This window comes from Protomyctophum bolini (genome assembly GCF_963924005.1).
Source record: "Protomyctophum bolini genome assembly, chromosome: 16".
In the NCBI taxonomy this organism is placed as follows: domain Eukaryota; kingdom Metazoa; phylum Chordata; class Actinopteri; order Myctophiformes; family Myctophidae; genus Protomyctophum; species Protomyctophum bolini.
Window position 1 is genome coordinate 2,705,881 of NC_137877.1, and position 26,812 is coordinate 2,732,692.

General features: G+C 45.5%; 1 protein-coding gene across 2 annotated transcripts in view; it reads right to left on the reverse strand.

Moving 5' to 3' along the window:
* The window catches only part of col18a1a (collagen type XVIII alpha 1 chain a), a 161,992-nt gene that overhangs the window by 54,757 nt on the left and 80,423 nt on the right, over nucleotides 1-26,812 (reverse strand). For both annotated transcript variants that reach the window (XM_080786204.1, XM_080786203.1), the window contains 3 exons: nucleotides 11,992-12,557; nucleotides 5,335-5,418; nucleotides 3,269-3,337 (listed from right to left, as the gene is read on the reverse strand). In XM_080786204.1, the coding sequence (XP_080642330.1) occupies nucleotides 3,269-3,337; nucleotides 5,335-5,418; nucleotides 11,992-12,557 (719 nt within the window). The remainder of the gene's footprint in view (nucleotides 1-3,268; nucleotides 3,338-5,334; nucleotides 5,419-11,991; nucleotides 12,558-26,812) is intronic.

Consider the following 26,812-nt stretch of genomic DNA (forward strand, 5'->3'; position numbering starts at 1 on the left):
GTCCCTGCTCCTACCTCTGTGTACAGACAGACGTCGGGTGGAAACACCTCCTCAGGTGTTTGATAGTTGATACCTGCTTGTTTTTACAGAATGTTACAGTACGTTATGATTTGAGGGTAAAGAAAAAATGGGCCCCTCCCTCCTGTCCTCCGGCCGGGACTCATGGAAACCTCCCCCTTTGTAGTCGGGCGTCTTCAAAGAGCCCAACAACACTCTGATTAATGCCTCATTTACAGTACAGTGGCAGTTTGATTGCATCGTTGCTGATTGAATGAATGAATGAATTAGCCATATGGTACAGTGAAGCTGACCCGTCTCTCTCTCTCTCTCTCTCTCTCTCATTCCCCCCCTCCTCCTCCCCCCCAGTTCCTGTACTCACGTATTAAACGGTGATTGAAGCACCAGTTAAAATAACACAACCAGAAGTGCGTTTGATTCAGAGAGTCTAGATTCAAGACTGACATCTGTTTTTTTCTCACTTTTACTGCCTCTATATCTATACTGTAATTGCGATGGGGCGTGCACTGCGCGCATGTGGTGGGGGGGGGGGTGGGGTGTTGGGGTCAGGGTGTGTGTGTGTGTGTGTGTGTGTGTGTGTGTGTGTGTGTGTGTGTGTGTGTGTGTGTGTGTGTGTGCGTGTGCACGCTGGGGGTGTTATGTGCACAAGAAAGAGCGAGAGACGTAGGCGACAGACAGGAGTTGAAAAAGACAAATGGAGAGAAAGAGATAGATAGACAAAGAGCAAGTATGAGACGAGTGATGGAGACAATGTGTGTGTGTGTGTGTGTGTGTGTGTGTGTGTGTGTGTGTGTGTGTGTGAGTGTGTGTGAGTGAGTGAGTGAGTGAGAGAGTGTGTGTGTGTTTTGTCTCTCAGAAAGATAGCCTAAGAATGCAAAAGTGCCTCTGACCAAACAGTGTGCGTGCGGTTCCAGAATCCACATCCTGATGACAGACAGTGCGGTTCCGTACTTTAGTGCAGACCGGGGTCATTACAGGTGGACAGATTGATTTATCACATTTCTCTCATTTTATCTGCGTTATTAATCAACGCACATCTGAAAGTATAACTTAATGGTGTGTAAAAACAAGATCTAGACTTTGCCGACGGACGAGGCCAAGTCTTGCCACGGACACAATAGCCCGTGTACAGACACACTGATGTGTACAGACACACTGATGTGTACAGACACACTGATGACACCCTGACACGTCAACCACAAATGTTTCAAAACATTCCAAAATTGCCACTTTACAAAAATTCTGCAATCTGCAATATGCACTTTATTGACCGATATTCTTGCCCTACGTTTATTGCGACGGCAGGTCGCAGTTACTATGAAAACCTACATTTCCGCGTGTCACGTCGTGACATCGCGCCTCCATATATGGTCACGCCTTGTGACACCACGCCCCTATATCCATATATGGAGCTGACCTGTTCTGACATTCCACATGTTGATCCACCCCCTTCCTCTTCGATGTCTCCCTGTTGACTGATACCTGTCCATTTAAACTCTAGACGGACCTGTTGACTGATACCTGTACATTTAAACTCTAGACGGGCCTGTTGACTGATACCTGTCCATTTAAACTCTAGACGGGCCTGTTGACTGATACCTGTCCATTTAAACTCTAGACGGACCTGTTGACTGATACCTGTCCATTTAAACTCTAGACGGACCTGTTGACTGATACCTGTCCATTTAAACTCTAGACGGGCCTGTTGACTGATACCTGTCCATTTAAACTCTAGACGGACCTGTCTAACTAATAACTAAAGTTATTGGTGCAGCCACGCCCGGCAGCCTCTCAACAGCCCCGAAACTTCTCGGGAATCTGAATGCGATTTCATTTCAGTCTACCGTTCACCCTCAGGAAAAGAAAGAAATACAGTTACAATTCTGGAGCTCAGATGTGAGGTTCCAGCACTCAGAGATACCGTACTGTATGTGTGTGCATAGTGTGCACTTGTCCTGTACTTTACTGTACGTGTGTGCATAGTGTGCACTTGTCCTGTACTTTACTGTATGTGTGTGTGTGTGCATAGTGTGCACTTGTCCTGTACGTGTGTGCATAGTGTGCACTTGTCCTGTACTTTACTGTACGTGTGTGTGCATAGTGTGCACTTGTCCTGTACTTTACTGTATGTGTGTGTGCATAGTGTGCACTTGTCCTGTACTTTACTGTACTGTACGTGTGTGCATAGTGTGCACTTGTCCTGTACTTTGCAGCAATAAGGAACCGGTGCTGTCTCTCTGACGCCGCGGGGCAGGGAGGGACATGATTATTTATAACTACGGGCACATGCACTTTGTCTGCACTACTTCAGTCTCCAGTCCTTTCTGACTGCGCGGCCGGTCGCCAAACATACATTCCTCTCCTGCCTGACTAGAGGCTAACTCTTGACCAACTATCGACCTCTTGATGTAAAACAAATCTGTCCCTTATCGTATAAACCAGATGCAAGCAGCCCGGGGCCGTTCCAGACATCGACTCAGCACTTTCTTATGTCACTCAGGGGACGGAGAGGGCCTGGATGCAACGCAGCGTTGCTTGATGAATCAGCGATGGCTGTATAGTTACAGTAGTAGAAGTACTGTAGTAAGGAGATCTGTTTCACAGACGACTCTGCTCTCCCGATAACCATCATCTGGAGCTGCTAATCCCGGCGGTATCGTTCCGCGGTCAGCTGTTTGGATCTCTAGAAAAGCTTTTCATCCCCTGCGTTGTGATGTCTGGATTTATAATGTTACATTAGAAGGAATCTGCCCCTAAATGCCAGGAAGATTTTGTTTCAAGCCAATCTGATGGGAAACACAAGACCTACAGTACAATATTAACCCATTTAGACCGGCGTTCCATTCTACTAAATGTCTTCTAAGTCATGACGGTTTTCAGAAGAACCTGTCTATGTCAGTGGGGCTCCAACTATTTCATGTCAAGGACTCCAGACATTATGTAATTGGCCGCCAATCCCCATTTGAAAATATGTAGTTCCAGGGACCCCCCCCCCCACCCCAGAAGCAAAGATTTGAGTTAAAAACGTTCCCTCTGAAAGAATATATTTTCAAAGATTTGCGTCACATTTTCACGATGTGGATCGGCTATTTTTCAATAGCTAAAGTATAACAATGGGTTAAGTATCTCATTTCTAAAGAAGACATGATGTTCGGTGGAGAGGAAAAGATCCCCGGCCAAAGGAAGGTAAAAGTATTGGTTCAACGGCGGAGAATGTAAAGAAATAAAAAAATATATATTAATGACATACCGGGACGGGTTTCGGGGGTCCATCTCCTCGTATCGACACCTCAACGCGGCCACTTCCTTCCCCTGACGCCTGAGAGGGACAGAAGAAGAAGGAGAGAGAGAAAGAAATAAATTATTAAAAAATCACACCCGTGTGAACTGAGTGGTGCAACTCCCCTCTCCCAACCAAGGGGGGAGAGGAGGGGGGGGGGGGCCCTCCTCTCCCCCCCCCCCCTCTCTCTCTCTCTCTCTCTCTCATTAGCAGGCAACAGTGCAGCACTATCTCTCTCTCTCTGTTTCTGGCACAACAGCGCCCCTTTTGCCCCTACTGGTACTCTAAACATAGTAACATAGTCCCATAGTCCCATAGTGACATTGCTGTTCCTTGGCGTTGCACCACTCTAAAATATATGGACTGTAACCGTATATGCAATGCAACAGTGTTAAAAACATGTAGAAATGTCTGAGTTAGCTAGCTGTCTGTGTCGTGTGTTAAGTGTTGTTAACAGAGGGACATTGTCTGAACTGCTGAGATGTTGTCATTTCTAAACACATGTTTTCACTCCTAAAATGTATAAAACTTCGATTCAGAAGCATATAAACACAGCATTCACATAAAACGTGTATCCGTTGGAAAAACTAAATTTCCCCACAGCGCATGTTGGCCCGGCATCCACAGGGCGAACACACGCAGACTGTCCACTGAGAGCATAATTAAAAGAGAGGCTGAAACAGCTGTGAATGAGGAAATCACAGGCGATGAAAGTTAAAGCCCACACAAACACATCCCGCGGTGGGGGAGGCCACACAAACACATCCCGCGGTGGGGGAGGCCTGTCATTTTGCACCTGGAGTTTGTTTTTCCCTCCATTTAATCCAAACAACATCTGAAGACGTGATGAAACACACAGGAACATCTTTTGTGTGTGTGTGTGTGTGTGTGTGTGTTTTTTTTTTTTTTTGAGTGGCGCAACCACTCCAAGGAACAGCAATGTCCGTGTTCGCCTATGTATGTGTTAATGAGCACGACTATTAGTACCAGTAGGGGTGCTGTTGTGCCAGAAACAGAGAGAGATAGTGCTGTACTGTTGCCTGCTAATGAGAGAGAGAGAGAGAGAGAGAGAGAGAGGAGAAAGGAAAGGAAAGGTACTATGTTTACCCAGGGTAACTGGTCTAAGCTCAAGAACTTGGCAGGCCCTGCTCATAGAACATTTCATGGTAGAGGTTCAATGCCTTGTCCATAAAGGGCACTTCAGCGGTGGTAATTTTAACGTGCCGGTCCGGGGATACGAACTATAGCGACCTTCACGATATCAAGACCGCTCCGCAAACCGTTCAGCCACCCCTGCCCCGAGAGAGAGAGAGGAGGTTGGGGGGTGGGGGGGGGAGTGGGAGATGGGAGTTGCACCACTCAGTTCACACGGGTGTGATTTTTGTTTTGTATTCTTGCTCACAAGCTCATCTGAGCATCTGCCATGTGGGGCCAGTGTGTTGTTGACGTGGATGTGTAGACTAAATAATAACAGTTAACCACTGACCGGCTGCAATGGGACACCTGTGTTTGTGTGTACTGTATGTATAGAGCACCGAAGTCTGACGTCACTTTCAGTAGAGGGCGTCAGTCCCCAGGTTCATGTATTTGTTTAGTTGCATTGAAATCGCCATAGGAGGATTTTTAGATTGCTTCATATAAGAACTGTGTTTGAAAAATAAACATGTCACCCCGGCCGCTTCACTCATATGGATATGAAGAATCAACTGACTGAGAGAAAACGCTAATGTTACTGCTGCTGAATTAGTTATATTTTCGCTAGAAGCAGACTGTATCATATATGAGTGACTGACTGTTGCAAACGATACAGAGACACCTCCCTGACAATAACGCAGAGACAGCTTGTTTATTTTTGGACCACAACGCTTATAGTAGACGATATTAAGATCACCCCATGTTATTCTCCATAGAGAAATTACTTCCGCGAACCAGGGGAATCGAAGGGATGAGCGAGTTGCGTCAGGACTTCGGTGCTCTATAGGTCACGTGCTGTGTCTCACAGATTAAAGTTCTGGGTTTTATTCCCCCTCACTCACCACGTCAGAGTCGTCTTCGTCGTCTTCACAGTGTCGCTGCGCTGCGCGGGCGTTTCCTACAACTCTGAGCTCCGAGATCCGGCCCTGGAAAACAGAACACAGAAATGAGACACCAGAGAGTGAGAGAAATACATAAAAGGTTACAGTATTGTAGGAGGTTTTAGGTTTATTTATTTAGCATGTAGTACAAAAAATAGACAATAACATATCAAAGAAACAAAAATACAATGCAAGGAAAGGAAGAAGCCAGAATAAGGCTTATATGGAATCCTTTCCTGTAGGAAGAGGTCATTGGTTTAAACAGATTAAAAGTTCATAAAGAACAGTACATACATCTGCAAACCTTCGCTTTGAGAGCCACAGTGGCACTGTAAAGTAATGTACATTTGAGAGCCACGGTGGCACTGTAAAGTAATGTACATTTGAGAGCCACGGTGGCACTGTAAAGTAATGTACATTTGCTTAAGTGCTGTACTGAAGTAAAATTTTGAGGTATTTGTGCTTTACTTACTGTAAGTATTTCCAATTTACTTCTATTCTGCTAAATCTCAGAGGCAAATATTGTACTTTTACTCCAGTCCCACTACAATTATTTGAAAACTTTAGTTACTACTACTAGTAACTTTTTTAGATTTTGATTATTACTACAAAACATACATTGACCACTTCAGCCCCATATATATATATATATATACACACACACTTTGTCCATTTGAAAATAGTCGATCTACAAGATCACACTCCCTGCACACACAGTGACTCGACGCAACAAAACCTGTCAAATGAGGACGTGTCATTATTGTGTCTGCACTGCCTGCTTCTCACACAGACGCACGCACGCACACACGGACGCACGCACACACACACACACGCACACACACGCACGTCGCACGCACACACGCACGCACGCACGCACACACGGACACACACACACGCACGTACGCACGCACGTGCACGCACGGACACACACACACGCAGCACTTGCTTACATTAGCCTAAACATCTAGGCGCAGATAAACACAGACTGATCTCTGTGAACTCCTTAGCTTCCTGCTACGTGGGAACACGTTCTTTTAGGGAATCCCCACCTTTGCAGAAAATCAGAGGTTCCATTGATACCGTACGCAGCAGACTGAATAATGAGCCCGCTGCGTCGGAAATTACACTATCTTTAAATCCCTATCTCTGCTCTCTCTCTCTCTCTCTCTCACAGCCTGAACGTTCTCACGCAGGAAGGGACTTGTTGGGCCGGCGTCCATTAATGCTACAGTATCTCCACAGCGATCAACAGACCATTAGCTTTGACACCAAAAGAGTGATTGTTCCCCTCGTTCAACATGATGAATTGTTCCAGTGTCTCGAGTTGACTCCATGAGGCAGAGTTATTGTGGTGAAATATAGCTTTTGGAATAGACCTTTGATGCAGATGTGAGTGACACTTAAGAGTTCCAAACCTTAACACACTTAACACAGTAAACTTAAAGTTTAATGTGTGAAGCTTGTACAGTATCTAATGCATCCGGATCTTTGGATCCATATCTTTTGTGATTTTGCGCTATATGAAAAGGTCAGTTTCTTAATAGAATGATTAAGACAATCCACTTTTTCTCAGAGAAAGGGCCTGCTTAAAAGTAGGAGGTTATTCCGTTTTTTGGCTGTATACCCCTCGTACAAAAATATCTTCCAAACAAACCAAATCCCCAAGTTTGTATTATAAATGCATGAGATAAATATTTAGAGCTTTTCTGGGGCTTTTATTTGATTATAAGGAGGATGACGATCTCACCAGACCCTCCTATAAGTCGTGGAGCAGACAGAGAGGTCACCTAATTACACCCAGTCCTGACCCCTGGAGGCCAGGTTAACCCATTCTGGGCGGGAACCCCTTTGGGTGTTTTTTTAAGCATTACATTATGCTTGTTTAGCTATTGAAAAATAGCAGATCTACAAGCTCGTGCCGCGCTACGAGCTTGTAGGTCTGCTATTTTTTTTGAAAAGTCTTGAAAATGTGGTTGCAAATCTTTGAATATGTATATTCCTTCAGAGCGAAGGTTTTTAACTAAAATCTTTGCTTCTTGGGGGGTATCCCTGGAACAACATATTTTCAGATGGGGGGTCGGAGGCCAATTACAGATATTTTTGGGGGTCCCTGACATGAAAATGTTTGAGAACGACGGACACAGAAACACGGCTTTTTCAAGAAAACTGTCAGGATTTAGAAGACATTAATGGTAGAATGGTCCGTGCGTCTAAAGGGGGCTAAGCTCCACGTTGCTTCATATAATGCTGTCTCTCACGGTACAGTAGCGACAAGAGAGTGGATCACATAATCAGTCACTTTATTTGTATATTACTTTTCAAAACAGAACTGTGTGTCTGTGAAGGACAAACTGACAGCTGACTGGGTGAAAGGTCTGTTGGACAAAAAAATCCCTCAACATAATTTGGCCTTGTTGTTAACAACACAGCAGTGGTTCTCAGAGGGGGGTCTGGGGGTCTTTGAGGGGGTTCCAGGGGGGGGTCTGGGGGTCTTTGAGGGGGTTCCAGGGGGGGGTCTGGGGGTCTTTGAGGGGGTTCCAGGGGGGGGTCTGGGGGTCTTTGAGGGGGTTCCAGGGGGGGGTCTGGGGGTCTTTGAGGGGGTTCCAGGGGGGGTCTGGGGGTCTTTGAGGGGGTTCCAGGGGGGGGTCTGGGGGTCTTTGAGGGGGTTCCAGGGGGGGGTCTGGGGGTCTTTGAGGGGGTTCCAGGGGGGGGTCTGGGGGTCTTTGAGGGGGTTCCAGGGGGGGGTCTGGGGGTCTTTGAGGGGGTTCCAGGGGGGGGTCTGGGGGTCTTTGAGGGGGTTCCAGGGGGGGGTCTGGGGGTCTTTGAGGGGGTTCCAGGGGGGGGTCTGGGGGTCTTTGAGGGGGTTCCAGGGGGAGGTAATTATTATATTTATTGTATTCTTCGGAAATGTGGAAAAACAATTGTGAGACGTGTTGGAATCATTTTTAACGTCTTCTCTTCCCTGACATAGATTATTTTCAAACGGGGGGTCCGCGGCATAAAACCTATTCCATCTGGGTGGTCCTAAAAAACCACCAGTGTGTTGCAGTATGAGAACATGAGAAGAGTCAGGGCTGGCCTTTAACGTTTACATTTATACCAATACAGATCCTTGTGTACAGTAAACCATCACATCCCCAATTAACCCACTTTGACCTGAGGACGATTCTACAAAAATGTCTTCCTGACAAATCCTGACAGTTCTCTGAAAAACCCTCTGTTTCTATATTATATGTCAGTTGTGTTCAAACGGTTTCATGTCAGGGACCCCCTAAACATAATATCTGTAATTGGCCGCCGACCCCCCATCTGAAAATATGTTGTTCCAGGGAACCCCCCAGAAGCAAAGATTGTGCAACGATTTGTGCCACATTTTCACGATAAAAATAAATAAATAGCAGACCTATACAAGCTTGTAGCCCAGAAGCAAAGATTTGAGTTAAAAAAACGTTTGCTCTGAAAGAATATATACTCAATGATTTGCACTACATTTTCACGATTTAAAAAAAATAGCAGACCTACAAGCTCGAGCTACGAGCTTGTAGATCTTCTATTTTTCAATAGCTAAATAATAACATAATGTTTAAAACACCAAAAGGGGTTTCCCCGACCAAAATGTCTTGATTCTAAACATGTCATACAGCCTCCTGGTGAAACAGGGTACTATATATACACTATATTTGTCAGCAGCCCATTATTTATCTGTTGAACTTTGTCCAAAAGAATTCTTCATAAAAGGATGAAAGAGCGTTCCTCTTATCAGCCACAGACAAAGAAATACTGTAAACCCCTCTGTGGGTTTCCTTTTCATGTCTCTGTTCCATATCTCTCTCTCTCTCATCAAAGCTTCATTCATGATTCACTCCACGAGGGAAGTGGATTGTTGCTTTTCCACACAACTCTACAAGAACGAGGCATTTATCTAGATAATTATGAAGTCTGGAGTTTTTAATGTACATCCAATTATCCCCTTAATTAACTAGCCCATTTTGACCTGAGATCATATTCTAAAAATGTCTTCTATATCCTGACAGTTTTCTGAAAAAGCTATGTTTCTATGTCAGTTGTTCGATTTTTCAAAAATAGCAGACCTACAAGCTCGTAGCGCGCCACTCGGTGGCGCGCTATGAGCTTGTAGATCTGCTATTTTTCAATAGTTAAAGCATAACATAATGCTAACACCAAAAGGGGTTCCCGCCCAAAATGGGCTAGTCGATAAAGCTATTCCTGACGTAAATGAATTACCAAAGAAAGCACTAATTAAACAAAACCAAAGAGTCAGCAAATGACGTGACGTGTATATACATTTTATCCCACTATTTTGTAACCCATTTTTCACCCCTGTGTCAATCATCTTAATGTGATCCTGGGCTCTACACACCCTCCACCAACCTAGTCCCCATATATGGGGGACAAGGGGAGAGCAACGGACTTGAACTCATGCTTCCTTCATGCCTGAGTGTCCAAGTTGCTCTTTTACACCTGACAGGGGGGAGTTTCCATGGTTGGACGTAGTGTGTGGAAGGAACACGTTATTCCAACCAGTTCCTTTCCCCTCCATCAGGCGCCCCGGCTGGCCAGGGGGAGGCAGTTTAGAGTGTCTCTCTCATTAACCCAAACTAACACCCTGGTGTACCTTTCTCAAAAACACGAGAATGCATCCGAGAGCGAGTGGAGTTGACCCCCCAGACCCCCAGGCTGTGAGGGGGGGTGGGGGGGGGGACTATACGCTAGTGAGTTGTGTAACCAAAAGGCCAGGCCATACCGAGGGGTCAGCGTGCACCTGTCCCCCAGTGTTTACTGACCATAGCTCTGGGGGTCAAGAGGTCAGGGGGTCAGCGGCCGGGGGTTTACAAGCGTCTCCAAACGAGCAGGAGTTGATTGCACCCCCGACGGCGAAGCACTACCAATTATCTCCAGTCTGCTATGAACCCCGCCCCCAGAGGCCCAGATGTCTGCGCTGGGAGATTCGGAGCGGGCCAATTTGGGGCAATCAAATCACACAGTGAGTGTAATCCAGTAACACAGAACCGACAGCTCCCGGTCCACTGGGTCGGTCCTGACTGGGAAACAGCAAAAAGGTATTCTGAACTCTGACCCAAATTCACTCTGCAGTCTGCAGCGGACTGTCGGTTTTAACCACTTTAAGCCCGGTTATATTTTATAAGTTAACCCATTTTGACCTGAGATCAGATTCTAAGAATGTCTTCTTCTACATCCTGACAGTTTTCTGAAAAAGCTGTGTTTCCATGTCAGTCGTTCTTTGATTTTTCAAAAATAGCAGATCTACAAACTCATAGCGCGCCACTCGGTGGCGCGCTATGAGCTTGTAGATCTGCTATTTTTCAATAGCTAAAGCATAACATAATGCCAACACCAAAATGGGTTAATGTTGTACTGATGGTCTCACGTGGTAAAAATATGTCAATATTTTTTAAAGCTGTATAATGACCAAAATAGGTTGAAAGCGGTCAAGTTAATTTTAGCTAGTGTTTACGTGAGTGATTTTCTTCCAGAGATAAAGGATTTGTTTTGTTTTTAAGCATCCTAAGTTCTGTTTGCCTTCCAGGCAGGAAACGCCACCAGTAAAGAAACACTTCTCAAGGTGAACCTCAACTCTTTAACCCTTTCTTTTCCTTTCCTCAGGATATAAATATAATCTCACATCCTGGTCGTTCAAAGACTCGACCTCTAACGTCTACGTCAACGAGGACGAGTTGAAACGGACTTCTGTATATGTAACAGAGTTTAGTGGGTTCAGTAATCACATTTCTTATTGTTTAGTGGGTGGCACCCATTGAATAACATGAGACATGCCCATGGTAAGATGTGTTCCTCAGCACACTATATTTTCAACAAGAGTCTGTATGTTTACTGTGATGAATATTAGTTGTTCTAAACATGCTAAAAGTACCAACATGAAGTGGCGATGTTTTGTACATTAATTGTTTTCAATTAATTATTTTGACATACTAAACTGTAAACTCTTTATAAAAAACATGCTCTTGGTCACACTGTTAATTCTATTATAGCCGTGCTGAGGATTGGGTGTGTTACACAGACAGAAACTGACCAGATACGTCTGTGTATTTTACCAGATTAAACTGTCAACAAAGAGAAAGTCGTCCGGAACTTCATTATTCCCCAACACAACGCAGATCACAAGCATCTCAGGAACTTGTCCGGTCGGTTCTTCTTTTTTTTTTTATATATATATTTTTTATCCCACGATTTTGTAACCCATTTTTCACCCCCGTGTCAATCATCTAATGTGATCCTGGGCTCTACACACCCTCCGCCAACCTAGTCCCCATATATGGGGGACAAGGGGAGACCAACCTAGTCCCCATATATGGGGGACAAGGGGAGAGCAACCTAGTCCCCATATATGGGGGACAAGGGGAGAGCAACGGACTTGAACTCATGCTTCCTTCATGCCTGAGTGTCCAAGTTGCTCCTTTACACCTGACAGGGGGGAGTTTCCCTGGTTGGACGTAGCACGTGGAAGGAACACGTTATTCCAACCAGTTCCTTTCCCCTCCATCAGGCGCCCCGGCTGGCCAGGGGGAGGCAGTTTAGAGACCAGGATTACTGCATGTTTTTTGTGAGGGTACATACCAGGAACTTGTCCGGGTCGGCGCCTCCCGCCTGCCCCACGAACACGCCGGCGCCGGCCTCCAGCTCCATCTCGTCGGGCGACCTCTCGAAGCGCTTCACCACGGCGTCCGCGTCGCAGCCCAGGTAGAAGAAGACGCGCTCGTCCTCCACGGCCAGGGCGAAGCGCGTCCACTTGTCCCGCAGCGAGGGCACCGTGAAGCGGGCCGCCTCGTAGGACTCCGTGGAGTCGGGCTCCGTGTAGTACAGCACCACGTCCTGCTGCTTGGCCCCGGGGCCGGTACCGGGTCGTACCGCCGACAGCTTCACGGCCACGTACATGATGCGCTGGGAGCCGTCCGTCAGGGAGAAGACCACGCCGCCGCGGTCGGACGTGGGCATCAGGTGGAAGACCACGGAGAAGTCCCGGTAGAAGGGGTTGGGCAGGTGGGCGCGCGCCAGCTGGCCCGTGTTGGCGTCGGGCCCGAACACGTAGCTGGGCCGGCCGTCGGGCCCGCCGTCGTAGACCGTGGTGATCTCAGGAGGGGGAGGGTCTCCGATCAGCTGCAGCAGGGAGACGCCGCTCTCCTCTATTGAGGGGAAGGGGAGGAGACAAGACAGGACGTGAGGTCACGGCGTGGAAACACAGGTATAGCGATAGAGCAGTCGCTGCAGTCCCGCCCCCTTTCATGACGACGCCCGCCAGGCCCAGGAAATAGTTCCCGATGCATTTGATGTCCTCATAGACGTTTCAAAACGTATTTATTAAAGACCTTTTAAGCGTCGTACGAAGCCAACTGGAGTCGTGACAAATCATGACAACAAACACAATATTTTGGACCAAACAAATAATTACAAAGAACAAAAACAAGTGTTGTAACCAGCCCTTTTCTTCTTCTTTCCAATTATTTGATCGGCCCAAAACATTGTGTCACGACTAGAGTTGTCTTTGTCCAGCGGCGTATAAACGTCTTTAAAAAAATACTTCTATGAGTATGTCTAGTCTATGAGGGAAAATGAACGGGGGATTCTTTTCCGGGTCTCTGGAGGGGGGCGGGGCTATGGGGACGCTCTATGGAGGCATAGACATAAAAAGGTAGACCCCTCCTCCTCCTCCTCCTCCTCCTCCTCCGGTGGTTCTGGGGCATGTGTGTATATCATATGGTGGCTGACATGTTTGTTTCCATTATGGCAGAGTTGCCACTCAAAGTGACTACTGGGCTGTGGGTCAAACACAGTGCGTCTTCTCCGGGACTTTTTACCCTTTTATTTTTATATAAATATATATTAAAAATATATAAAAACTGTGTACATTGGTGACTATACCTATAATCTGATGATGATGATCTTGAGGCCTACAAAATCGGGAAAATAATAAATAATAGTACCAACAATAAATAGTACCAACAAGGTCGACTAGTGGATTTAACTAGTAAACTAGTCTACTAGTTTACTAGTCAACTAGTTGACTAGTCGACTAGTTGCTTAATGCCCTGGCGGAGCCTGATTGGCCAGTAGTCACTGTGAGCGGCAGCGTGCCGTAGCCTCATACTGAACTCCAACATGGCGGAACCTCCATAAGATACACATGAACCGCTGCAATGAACCGCAGCGGCGAAGGAGGTCTCTAGGTTTCTATATCTACGGCGATGCGTTCTTTAGAAGGGGAGGGGCTGCATGACGCTGGGTTATTTAGAAGGGGAGGGGCTGCATTGCAGGGAATCAGTGTTAGACAGAGGGACTCTATTAGTTTGTTGGGGAGGTATAGGTGGACTTATAGATCAGATTGTTTGTTGGGTAGGTATAGGTGGACTTGTAGATCAGATCGTTTGTTGGGGAGGTACAGGTGGACTTGTAGATCAGATCGTTTGTGCGTGATGGACACGGTCGTCTGATACGACGAAAGTGTGACCGCGAAAGTGCATCGCGATCAGCGATGACTTCTATGGCTCCTCCCTTCTTCAAACTAATGTAAACATTGTGATGCTTAAAAGGAGAATTTATGTGACCTTTCTTTGTAGTTGTTACGTCCCCACCAAAAAGGTCCAGGTGTTATTTTGTGCAAAAGCGAATTATTGGCTATTTCCCCTACCATAAGCCCTCAATGAATTGAATTGAATTGCATTGCATTGGGCTATGGGGTGTTGTGCTACTTCGCATATTTCCATCGCTCAAAAATCAATTTATTTTGTATATATCCTCTCTTCATAAAGTAAATAGTACAACAACCCCCATTGAGGGCTTATATTAGGGGAAATAGCCAATAATGCACTTTTGCACCAAATAACACCTGGACCTCTTTGGTGGGGACGTACAGTAACAACTACAAATAAAGGTAGGAAAGCCTTCGAGTCTGAAATTCTCCTTTAAGCCACGCGTCACATTGACACAAAAGGTAGAGATCACATTTCAATATGTCATCAATGCTAATCACAACCGCTGCTCAAAGATCAACGTAATAATAATATATTAATACAGAAAATAAAAAAGTTGTGTGTTCTTCGCACGGTAGAATTCGGAGTGTTACTTTAACTCCTGAGTGAAAAATTGGACCTGCGAGGGTGTTGACCCGACAGAGAGAGAGAGCTGGACATCCCCAAAAAAGGCAACGTAGCGGTCAGCTCCTCCTGACACACGCACGCACACACACACACACACACACAGTCACACACACGTCAGCTCCTCCTCACACACACGCGCACACACACACAGCTCCTCCTCAGACCGACAAAAGAAGGAACGTTCCAACAGACTTTTCAAGGCCACAAGTAGCAGACTGCCCCCACTACACATGCACTCACGCACTCACACACAGTCACACACAGTCACACACACACACACACACACACACACACACACACACACACACACACACACACACACACACACACACACACACACACACACACACACACACACACACACACACACACACACACACACACACACACACACACACACACCAACCCCCACTATCATCCTAAACTAGAGCGGGGAATTCATCTTTAAACTCACTATAGACTAGGGGACAGGGGGGGGACAGGGATTCCAAAACAGGCCGTTTGAATGATGGTAGCTCTCAGATATTCTGCTTTCAACACCCCCTCCCCCCGATCCACAACACACCCCCCCCCCCCTCCCACCACCACCCCACCCAGGCCCTCTCCTGATTGACTGACATAAAAAAGGTCCTGTCAGCTCAAACCCATAATGCAATACTTTGTTTTCAAGAGTGCTGCTTCATGCGCACAAAATATCGGTATAGATTACAAATGAAATACAAAAAAAAAACCTATTCCATATCTCCATGTGCATTTGTCTTAAATGTAATGTCAGTGCCGCTATATTCCAAAGCCATTTTCAGCAACGGTATTATAATGTTTTCGGTGGGTAGATGTTTGTTGAGTTGGTCATTTTGAAAGTAGTTCTCAGGTGAAAATAGAGTGGGCGCCCCTGCTGTAAGTGATACAGTTACAGTTACAGTGGTGTGTACTGTAAGTGATACAGTTCTCTTGTTCTTTGAAGAGACGCGGTGGGATGTCCGTCACCCCCGATGACTAATGTGCCAGTTTTTATCGTTTGGTTCAAAGACCCCCCCCTAGAAGGGGAGATCACTGGGGGGGGTCCCACAGGTGGGTTTGTTGAAAGTCAAAACACATGAGGTATTCAGCATGTGTGTGTGTGGCCTCTACGCAGCGCGCTGCTCAAATCGGACCCAGGGGTATGCTGAAGTCTGTACTGTACTGTACTGTACTGTACTGTACTGCAGGGGTTCTCAACCCGTGGGTCGCGACCACTCTGGGGGGTCACCAAATTATTCTGGGGGGTCCCCAAAATAAATGATTTTTGTTTGCAACTGAATGGCTGGAAAATGGAAATGAAGAGTTTACATAAAAGTACACATAGTACATGCATGTACTGTACTGTACTGTATTGTATGCCACCAAACAATTCAGTGTTTTGAGCAAATAACGAAAGCTGTCGCAATGAAACCAGGACCTGCCAAGTACTGCTCTAAAAACACTATTTCTGCAGATGCTCTGCTTTTATGATGTTATGCTTTAGCTATTGAAAAATAGCAGATCTACAAGCTACATAGCGCGCCACCGAGTGGCGCGCTATGTAGCTTGTAGGTCTTGAAAAATCGAAGAACGACTGACATATAGAAACACAGCTTTTTCAGAAAACTGTCAGGATGTATAGTAGAAGACATTTTTAAGAATCTGATCTCAGGTCAGAAGAATGGATTAAAATAAATCACCCAGAGCATTAATAAAAACACATCCGTGGCAGATCAGGGATCAGCCTCTTCTAGGAGGAGGACTTGGCGTGTGTCCATGGATGGAGGTTTGTGTGGTTGATGTGATGACACATATTAAATTGTCACTTTTATTTTATTATTTTTTACCAGACCCACTCCTCGTCTCACAGCAGATGTTCTGCTCTGATAAAGAGACACCCACCCCCCGAGGAGGGGGGGGGCTTCAGTAGACCTGCATTCACACACAAGTCCACACACGCAGCCACAACCTTCTGCTGCCTCCCTCCCCTCCTCGCCATGTTATTATAATCATAATAAATAACATGACACACATATCTATCTATCTATCTATAAATGCACCAAGTCTCTGTACTGTACATACTGTACGTGTGTGCCTATACGTCTGTAAATCCACGTAACTCGAGAACCGTTCGAACGTCCCACCGACTTCAAATTCCACCCACGCGTTCCACCTCACAGATGGTAAATGGTGCATTTATATAGCAGCCTTTATCCAAGGCGCTTTACATAGATTGTGCATTACATTCACCCATTCACACACACATTCATACACCTTTACATAGAGTGTGCATTACATTCACCCATTCACACACACATTCACACACCTTTACATAGAGTGTGCATTACATTCACCCATCCACACACACATTCATACACCTTTACATAGATTGTGCATTACATTCACCCATTCACACACACATTCATACACCTTTACATAGAGTGTGCATTACATTCACCCATTCACACATTCATACACCTTTACATAGATTGTGCATTACATTCACCCATTCACACACACATTCACACACCTTTACATAGAGTGTGCATTACATTCACCCATTCACACATTCATACACCTTTACATAGATTGTGCATTACATTCACCCATTCACACACACATTCACACACCTTTACATAGAGTGTGCATTACATTCACCCATTCACACATTCATACACCTTTACATAGATTGTGCATTACATTCACCCATTCACACACACATTCACACACCTTTACATAGATTGTGCATTACATTCACCCATTCACACACACATTCACACACCTTTACATAGACTGTGCATTACATTCACCCATTCACACACACATTCATACATACACCTTTACATAGATTGTGCATTACATTCACCTATTCACACACACATTCACACACCTTTACATAGGTTGTGCATTACATTCACCCATTCACACACACATTCACACACCGATGGCGGAGGAAACCATGCAAGGCACCAACCAGCACATCAGGAGCAATTAGGTGTTCAGAGTCTTGCTCAAGGACACTTAGACACTAACTCTGGAGGGAGCCCACAGGGTTCGAACTGGCAACCTTGCGGTTACCATCCAGCCACTCTACCCCTGAGCCACCGCCGCCCCCAGGGAATGCACTGCAGTGCCCGGTTTCGAGGTTCGTCAGATAGAACCGGTTGTCCAGATAGAACCGGCACAAAAACCTCTCCCAGAGCTCTGGACCTGGTCACCCCATAACTCTCCATATATGGAGCTGACATCACAATGCTTGTTCTGACATCACAATGCTTCTTATGACATCACAATGCTTGTTCTGACATCTGCATACACTCCATATTTGGCCATGCCTGAAAAATAACTCCATATATATATGGGCATAAAAAGGGACACAGACAGAATCTGCAGTTGGTTTTGAAATCAAACAAACCTCAAAGATGAACGCACTCACTGCTGCTGTAAAAAGAACGGTCACCTTTTGAACTTGAACACTGACTGGACTCCTTGTGGCAACAACGACGACTCGGTAATGCCCGTCATTGGCTGTGCATGAGTTGAGTTGGCAGCAGAAGATAAGATAATTGACGAGTACAAAACGAGGTGGAATGTGACGACACTTCTCCCAAAACAGAGTTGTCTTTCACATCGTCATACGGTGTTCCATGATGAGCACACATTTCCAAAGGGAAATCATAAGCCTGTAATTCTCTCCTATAGACACGTACTGTACTTTACACAGTACTGTACATTTCCACCATAATATCACCTCTCTCACTCCCCTGTGGTTCCATCACCTGATCATCGGATGTGCTTCAGCCAGCCTGCCAGCCAGCCACTTCTCCTATGCCCTCTGGAACAATAATAAAGGTGTGTGTGTGTGTGTGTGTGTGTGTGTGTGTGTGTGTGTGTGTGTGTGTGCGCGCGCGTGTGCGTGCGCATGCTCGCGTACACGTGCATTCCAACTCAAGGCCATCATTACAGAAACAGCGCCCCTATTAAACCTCAAAACCGGGACCAGATGTGCATCTCTTTGGTCTGAATTCAACCATCATGAAATATATTATTATTACAAAAAAATGTATATAATGACATGAATTACAATAACTAACATCAAACCACATGGGTGTCTGTCTGGGTGGGTTCTGTGTCACAGGACACAAAGTCTGGACAGTCAAGTCTGGATCATTTTGAATTAAGTTGTCAACTTGACAATAGCCGGCGAATGGAAAGTTGAATATAATGACGTTGAACGTTCTGCCAGAGAAACATCATTCATCACTTCAGATCTGCCATTACTGTTCATTCACATGGTGAACACATCAACCAGGTGTGCTCTAATAACAATAACACACTCCTAGGAGTATAGTAGTACATATAGACCATCTTTTGTCATGGAAAGATCACAACGCTAAAACCGTCTGGACCCTTTGGTGTGGTTTGGGGCCGTTGAATTCCATGCGTTGACTCACTGGGGACGACGTCGCGCGTCAACGTGGACCAGGACATATCACCCCGCAGGGACAATGTGGACCAGGACATATCACCCCGCTGGGACAACGTTAAAGCTGTCTTGACCCTTTGGCGTGGTTAGAGGGCTTAAAGTCTTTGAGAATAGCTTCTCACTTCAAACAATAGTTTTGAATGGGGAATTTACATCGTTTTCTGCGTTCAGGAAGGAGATCTGTATCTCCTTCCTGAATGCAGAAAACATCCCAAAATACACTAAGTCCTCCTGTGTGCATCAGTTCATTTTGAGGCTTAATTTAGAATCTCTGCAACTATGACAAAAATGTTTCGTCGACTACCATTTTTCACTGACGAAAACTAAATAAAAGCTAAATAAAAACTGTTATGACAAAATCTAAGACTACATGTATTGACAATTTTGTCAACAAATAAAAACTATAGGCTAAAATGTTGGGACTAGTGGAGAAGAGATCCAGTAGAACTAAAAGACAAGTAATGTTTATGTTTGGTTGCGCTCGGAAAATAGCAGATCTACAAGCTCACAATCAGCATGCAATCAAGTGTCATATCAGGCATTACGACGCCATCAAGGCCTGTCAAAATATTTTATAGCTCTGATATTTTTGAAAAATCTAAGAACGACTAACATAGAAACATAGCTTATTCAGAAAACTGTCAGGATTTAGTAGACATTTTTAGAATCTGATCTCAGGTCAAAATGGGTTATTCAAAAGACTAAAACTAAATCCAAATGTTGGCTGTCAAAAACAACAGGGTTTTCCTTGGCGTTGACCTGAACACGAACTTAAGAGTGGAAGACACTGACGCAAACGTCAGCACAAAGCCGTTAGCGCTATGAACGCCAGCACAAAGCCGTTAGCGCTATGAACGTCAGCACAAAGCCGTTAGCGCTATGAACGTCAGCACAAAGCCGTTAGCGCTATGAACGTCAGCACAAAGCCGTTAGCGCTATGAACGTCAGCACAAAGCCGCTATAGCGCTATGTCGGACGAAGACAATCTAGTCTCCGCCCGGATCGACACAGCTGCTGAATAGATTTAAGCAGCTTTAACCCATTCTGACCCGAGATCAGATTCTAAAAAATGTCTTCTACGTCAGTCGTTCTTCGGTTTTTCAAAAAAATAGCAGATCTACAAGCTCATAGTAGCGCGCCACCGAGTGGCGTGCTACGAGCTTGTAGATCTGCTATTTTTCAAAAGCTATAAAGCACAACCTAATGCTATAACACCAAAAGGGGTTCCCGCCCAGAATGGGTTAAACTCCCAAAGGAATGTCCTTTGGGGCCGATTCCCCTTGAATATGGACAACGTTGTCACAAAAACGCTGGCCTCACTCACTCTTCGCCCATTGATAAAATAAAATAAAATCGGTGATTGTGGTGCGGAGGGAGGGTTCACATTAGCATTTTAAGAGCAATCCTCAATTCACTCTTTCCAAAAAGCTCTTTTGTCAAACCAACGACAGCTTTGACTTTCTTAGCGTTAAAGAGGAACTGTTGGCTGAATGAATAGACTGCGGCGCTGGATTTATGGCCTTAGGTTCGCCCGAGGCCGTTTAATGGCCAGGAACTCCCATTTCCCGCGGATACCATTAGCATGCAGAAATGGTGCACAAGAACTCTGATATAGTCTCTGATAGATAGATATAAGGCTTTACATAAAGTACAGTGTGAGACCGTTTAGACCTGGGGAAAAAAAACTATACATTATTGTTGATATGAGACTATAGACTTTGACTTGGTTGTTTGTGATATGCACTGCGCAAAAAGCATGGAATACAGATATATATATATTTATATATATATAGATTACAGGAAACTCCTGTTAAACTTTCCAACAAACTCCGGTAATTATATATATAGTCTCTGATAGATATAGGCTTACATAAAGTACAGTGTGAGACCGTTTAGACCTGGGAAAATATATATATAAATTATTGTTGATATGATATGAGACTAGATATTGACTTGGTTGTTTGTGATATGGCATACTGTACATATTATGTGTTGGCTTTTCCTATAAGCTCTATTAAAAAATCAGAATTATTGGAACATCACAAATATCGATATTGAGGTATTTGGTCAAAACAAAAAAAAAGGTGATATTTGATGGTTCAGTATAAGTCTCAGGATGACAGCCGACACACAGAGTTCTTAGGAACTATTATGGACGTATAATGGACGACCCCTAAGCTTCCTGCCGATAAGAGGTTCAAGGACAGAGTGAAGTGACATTGGGTGGATTAGTGGATTAGTCTCCTCCGGGCAGCGTCCCAGGACTCTCTCTCTCTCTCTCCATGGGGGGACAATGAGCAACATCTGGACCGCCATGGAGAGCCGTGCGGTCGCCAGGGGGGGGCCACACGCTCCGCCACCAATCAAAACATCCCACCAAGCAACTGACAGCGAGCCGTCCCTCACAGCGCAACCAGCTGGTCAGCGCGGTCTATCAATCAATGTTCAATCAATGGGTTTTATTTATTTACTCCGTGCCCACAACCACAACAATGTGTTGTTGTTGTTGTGTTCTGTAGAGCGGGTCAGCACCGTGCTCTCACATAGAGACAACTGTTCCCCCATGAGCAGCAGGAAAACCTCATGAATCCTAGCGTCCCTATTCTGGGGGTGAAGATTCTGCCAAAACATCAGATCTACAAGATCTCACAACGCGTGTTTGTATGTCGGCTGTTTTTGGGGCGAAGGGATTTGGTGTAGACTAGAGGGGGGAAAAAGGAGTGAACAGCATTGTGTAGATTCAAGTACACAGTTGGTCCTTACATGTAGCTATAGGTGTAATGTTAGAGTCCACAGAAGACATGTAAATATGAAATAAATGCTTAAACATGTAGCTATAGGTGTAATGTTATAGAGACCACAGAAGTGAACCTTTCAAGTCTGTTTTCTCAACTCTCTGTTTCTCTGCAAGACATTATACTCTATAAGCCATATCTCCATAACTGGTGGTGTCAAACTGAACAACAAAAAATGCAATGGCAGTCTCTCAGACAGACAGACAGACAGACAGACAGTGTTTTTCATCCTTGGCCTATAGTGCCATGTTGTTCTGACAAAGCTGAATATTATTGAGTCAAGACGCCACTTCACGCTGGCCTGGTATTTATTATCACAATATGAGTACACTATGTTTCTGTGACACAAGGTCTCCTCTCCTCTTATCTATGGTTCGACCCCTGCCTGCTCTCGTCACAGAACCACGGTACTGTACTGTACTGTACTGTAGTGTACTGTACTGTACTGAACTGTACTTCAGTGGTTCTCAAAGTGGGGTCCTTGATATGAAATATTGAGCACCACTGATACAGAAACCTAGGTAGGCCTATTTCAGAAAACTGACAGGATTTAGAAGACATTTTTCTTATTTTGATTTTAGATTCACTTTCTTTTCGTTTTTTCACCCCTTTTGGGGGGATGAGGGGGATGGGGGGGGTGACAGTAATGTGATAGTGTTCAAGTTATCTACCTGTAATCTCTAAACAGCACTCAGGGCTGGCCCACAACACAGAGTGAAAACACAGTTTGTGAGGTGACGTGCCAGCGTGTAAGGCTAAACATCACCACATACACACACACACATACCACACGCTCCATCAATAGATCCCTAGACTTAAACCTCACCACATACACACACCACACGCTCCATCAATAGATCCCTAGACTTAAACCTCACCACATACACACACCACACGCTCCATCAATAGATCCCTAGACTTAAACCTCACCACATACACATACCACACGCTCCATCAATAGATCCCTAGACTTAAACCTCACCACATACACACACCACACGCTCCATCAATAGATCCCTAGACTTAAACCTCACCACATACACACACCACACGCTCCATCAATAGATCCCTAGACTTAAACCTCACCACATACACATACCACATGCACCATCAATAGATCCCTAGACTTAAACCTCACCACATACACATACCACACGCTCCATCAATAGATCCCTAGACTTAAACCTCACCACATACACACACATACCACACGCTCCATCAATAGATCCCTAGACTTAAACCTCACCACATAGATCCATAGCCCTAACCCATTTCCACCTGAGGCCGATTCTTTAAAAAAAGTTCTCCCAGAAGCTAATATTTGAGTTCAAATCGTTCGCTCCGAAAGATATATATTCAAAGATTTGCGCCACATTTTCATGATTTTTCAAAAATAGCAGATCTGCAAGCTCGTAGCGCGGCACTCATAATTTAGCCATTTTGCAATGGCTAAAGTATAACACAATGTGTAAGACACCAAAAGGAGTTCCTGCCCAGAATGGGTTAAAGAAAAAAACATGACAGAAGAAAATGTTTCAATGGAAGCATTATGGGACATTCCTCTAAATGGGTTTTACCATGATTTTGAGAAGGAACTCTAACGGATTTTAGTTCAAAAGGCAGCAACTGCAACAACAACAACCACACACACACACACACACACACACACACACACACACACACACACACACACACACACACACACACACACACACACACACACACACACACACACACACACACACACACACACACACACACACACACACACACACACACACACACACACACACACACACACACACACACACACACACACACACACACACACACACACACACACACACACACACACACACACACACACACACACACACACACACACACACACACACACACACACACACACACACACACACACACACACAAAGAAAACTGCCCCAAGAAACTTAAAACATGACAGAGTCGATTTGGCCGCGGACCAAATCCAAGCCATCCCAGCATGTCTGTATTTTGTATTTCAACACCACCTCATCAACCATTGTTGCAAATTCAGCCCATACTGTGTGCCCCATAACAAACAGAATGCGAACAGAACTCAGCCCACACTGTGTGCCCCATAACAAACAGAATGCGAACAGAACTCAGCCCACACTGTGTGCCCCATAACAAACAGAATGCGAACAGAACTCAGCCCACACTGTGTGCCCCATAACAAACAGAATGCGAACAGAACTCAGCCCACACTGTGTGCCCCATAACAAACAGAATGCGAACAGAACTCAGCACACACTGTGTGCCCCATAACAAACAGAATGCGAACAGAACCCTCCTCACACTGTGTGCCCCATAACAAACAGAATGCGAACAGAACCCTCCTCACACTGTGTGCCCCATAACAAACAGAATGCGAACAGAACCCTCCTCCCACACTGTGTGCCCATAACAAACAGAATGCGAACAGAACTCAGCCCACACTGTGTGCCCCATAACAAACAGAATGCGAACAGAACTCAGCCCACACTGTGTGCCCCATAACAAACAGAATGCGAACAGAACTCAGCCCACACTGTGTGCCCCATAACAAACAGAATGCGAACAGAACTCAGCCCACACTGTGTGCCCATAACAAACAGAATGCGAACAGAACCCTCCTCCCACACTGTGTGCCCATAACAAACAGAATGCGAACAGAACTCAGCCCACACTGTGTGCCCCATAACAAACAGAATGCGAACAGAACTCAGCCCACACTGTGTGCCCCATAACAAACAGAATGCGAACAGAACTCAGCCCACACTGTGTGCCCATAACAAACAGAATGCGAACAGAACCCTCCTCCCCCACTGTGTGCCCCATAACAAACAGAATGCGAACAGAACTCAGCCCACACTGTGTGCCCCATAACAAACAGAATGCGAACAGAACTCAGCCCACACTGTGTGCCCCATAACAAACAGAATGCGAACAGAACTCAGCCCACACTGTGTGCCCCATAACAAACAGAATGCGAACAGAACTCAGCCCACACTGTGTGCCCATAACAAACAGAATGCGAACAGAACTCAGCCCACACTGTGTGCCCCATAACAAACAGAATGCGAACAGAACTCAGCCCACACTGTGTGCCCCATAACAAACAGAATGCGAACAGAACTCAGCCCACACTGTGTGCCCCATAACAAACAGAATGCGAACAGAACCCTCCTCACACTGTGTGCCCCATAACAAACAGAATGCGAACAGAACCCTCCTCCCACACTGTGTGCCCCATAACAAACAGAATGCGAACAGAACTCAGCCCACACTGTGTGCCCCATAACAAACAGAATGCGAACAGAACTCAGCCCACACTGTGTGCCCCATAACAAACAGAATGCGAACAGAACTCAGCCCACACTGTGTGCCCCATAACAAACAGAATGCGAACAGAACTCAGCCCACACTGTGTGCCCCATAACAAACAGAATGCGAACAGAACTCAGCCCACACTGTGTGCCCCATAACAAACAGAATGCGAACAGAACTCAGCCCACACTGTGTGCCCTATAACAAACAGAATGAGAACAGAACTCAGCCCACACTGTGTGCCCCATAACAAACAGAATGAGAACAGAACTCAGCCCACACTGTGTGCCCATAACAAACAGAATGAGAACAGAACTCAGCCCACACTGTGTGCCCCATAACAAACAGAATGCGAACAGAACCCTCCTCCCACACTGTGTGCCCCATAACAAACAGAATGCCAACAGAACTCAGCCCACACTGTGTGCCCCATAACAAACAGAATGCGAACAGAACTCAGCCCATACTGTGTGCCCCATAACAAACAGAATGCGAACAGAACTCAGCCCACACTGTGTGCCCCATAACAGAACCCTCCTCGAGTGCCAGCGCAGAATGACAAAAGCTCTGTGGCGGTGCAGGAAACCGTGCCAGTTTTGGGCCCTTTCCTGTCACGAGGTTAGGAGATCAAACTGTGTGTTATGGATAACCAACCAAACTGCTAATCGGTGTCAGACCTCCAGCAGTGGTGGAAAAATGTACTAAATGTATTACTGAACAAAAGAAAGGGCCACTTAATTCACCCCTTTTGCAACCAGATCTTATTTTAATGATGTTTGGGAAGGCAGGAAACACTTTCCTGGGGTTTTATGTTGGGTAATATTATGTGTTCTTTATAGATATTTTAGTATTTCCAGGTAGAGACCTGGATGTCGGATTTAGCCGCGATTGACAAATACAAATGAAACTTGTAAACTTGGTAATCTTTCTTTCCTGGACAAGACTCTCAAGAGTCTTGTCTTGTACAGAGCTGCATGACAATGAGGTTATATCTTCCCTTCTTCTCTGGAGTCCTGCCTCAAAGCAGACCAGAGGTAGAAAACTGTCGTTCCCTGATGTCATTGCTAGGGACACACTGATGTCATCGCTAGGGACACACTGATGTCATCGCTAGGGACACACCGATGTCATCGCTAGGGACACACTGATGTCATCGCTAGGGACACATGATTTCATCGCTATAGTGGTTTGGAGGGACAGATTTCATTGCCATTTAAGTTAATTCAGTGAACAGCATAATTTGACAGCTTCGCCAGTCGCCTATGGTTTTCAAATTAGATATCAAAAAAGAATTCTCTCCCCCCCCCCCCCGTGCACCCCTCAAGACCCAGACATTTATGAAACTCATCTTTGGAGGACGAGACCAGTAAGCCATGGGTGGAAAATACACAATTAAAAGGCCTTTTGTGGTTTAACAATCCTCCACCTCCCCCCCCCCCTCCCTCCATTGTAAAGAGGATGATGGTATCTGACAGATTTCTTACAGGCCACTCATGCAACAGGTCCAGTAATATCTCCGCCATCTTCCCACGGAGCGGGCCGGCTAACCCACCCTCCTCCCACATCCCAGACGCATAGATCTATACAGTTCACATTCACACTGTATAAAGCAGTGTGTGAGCCCTGCTCAGCTGTGGTCGCCACGCCAGGAAACT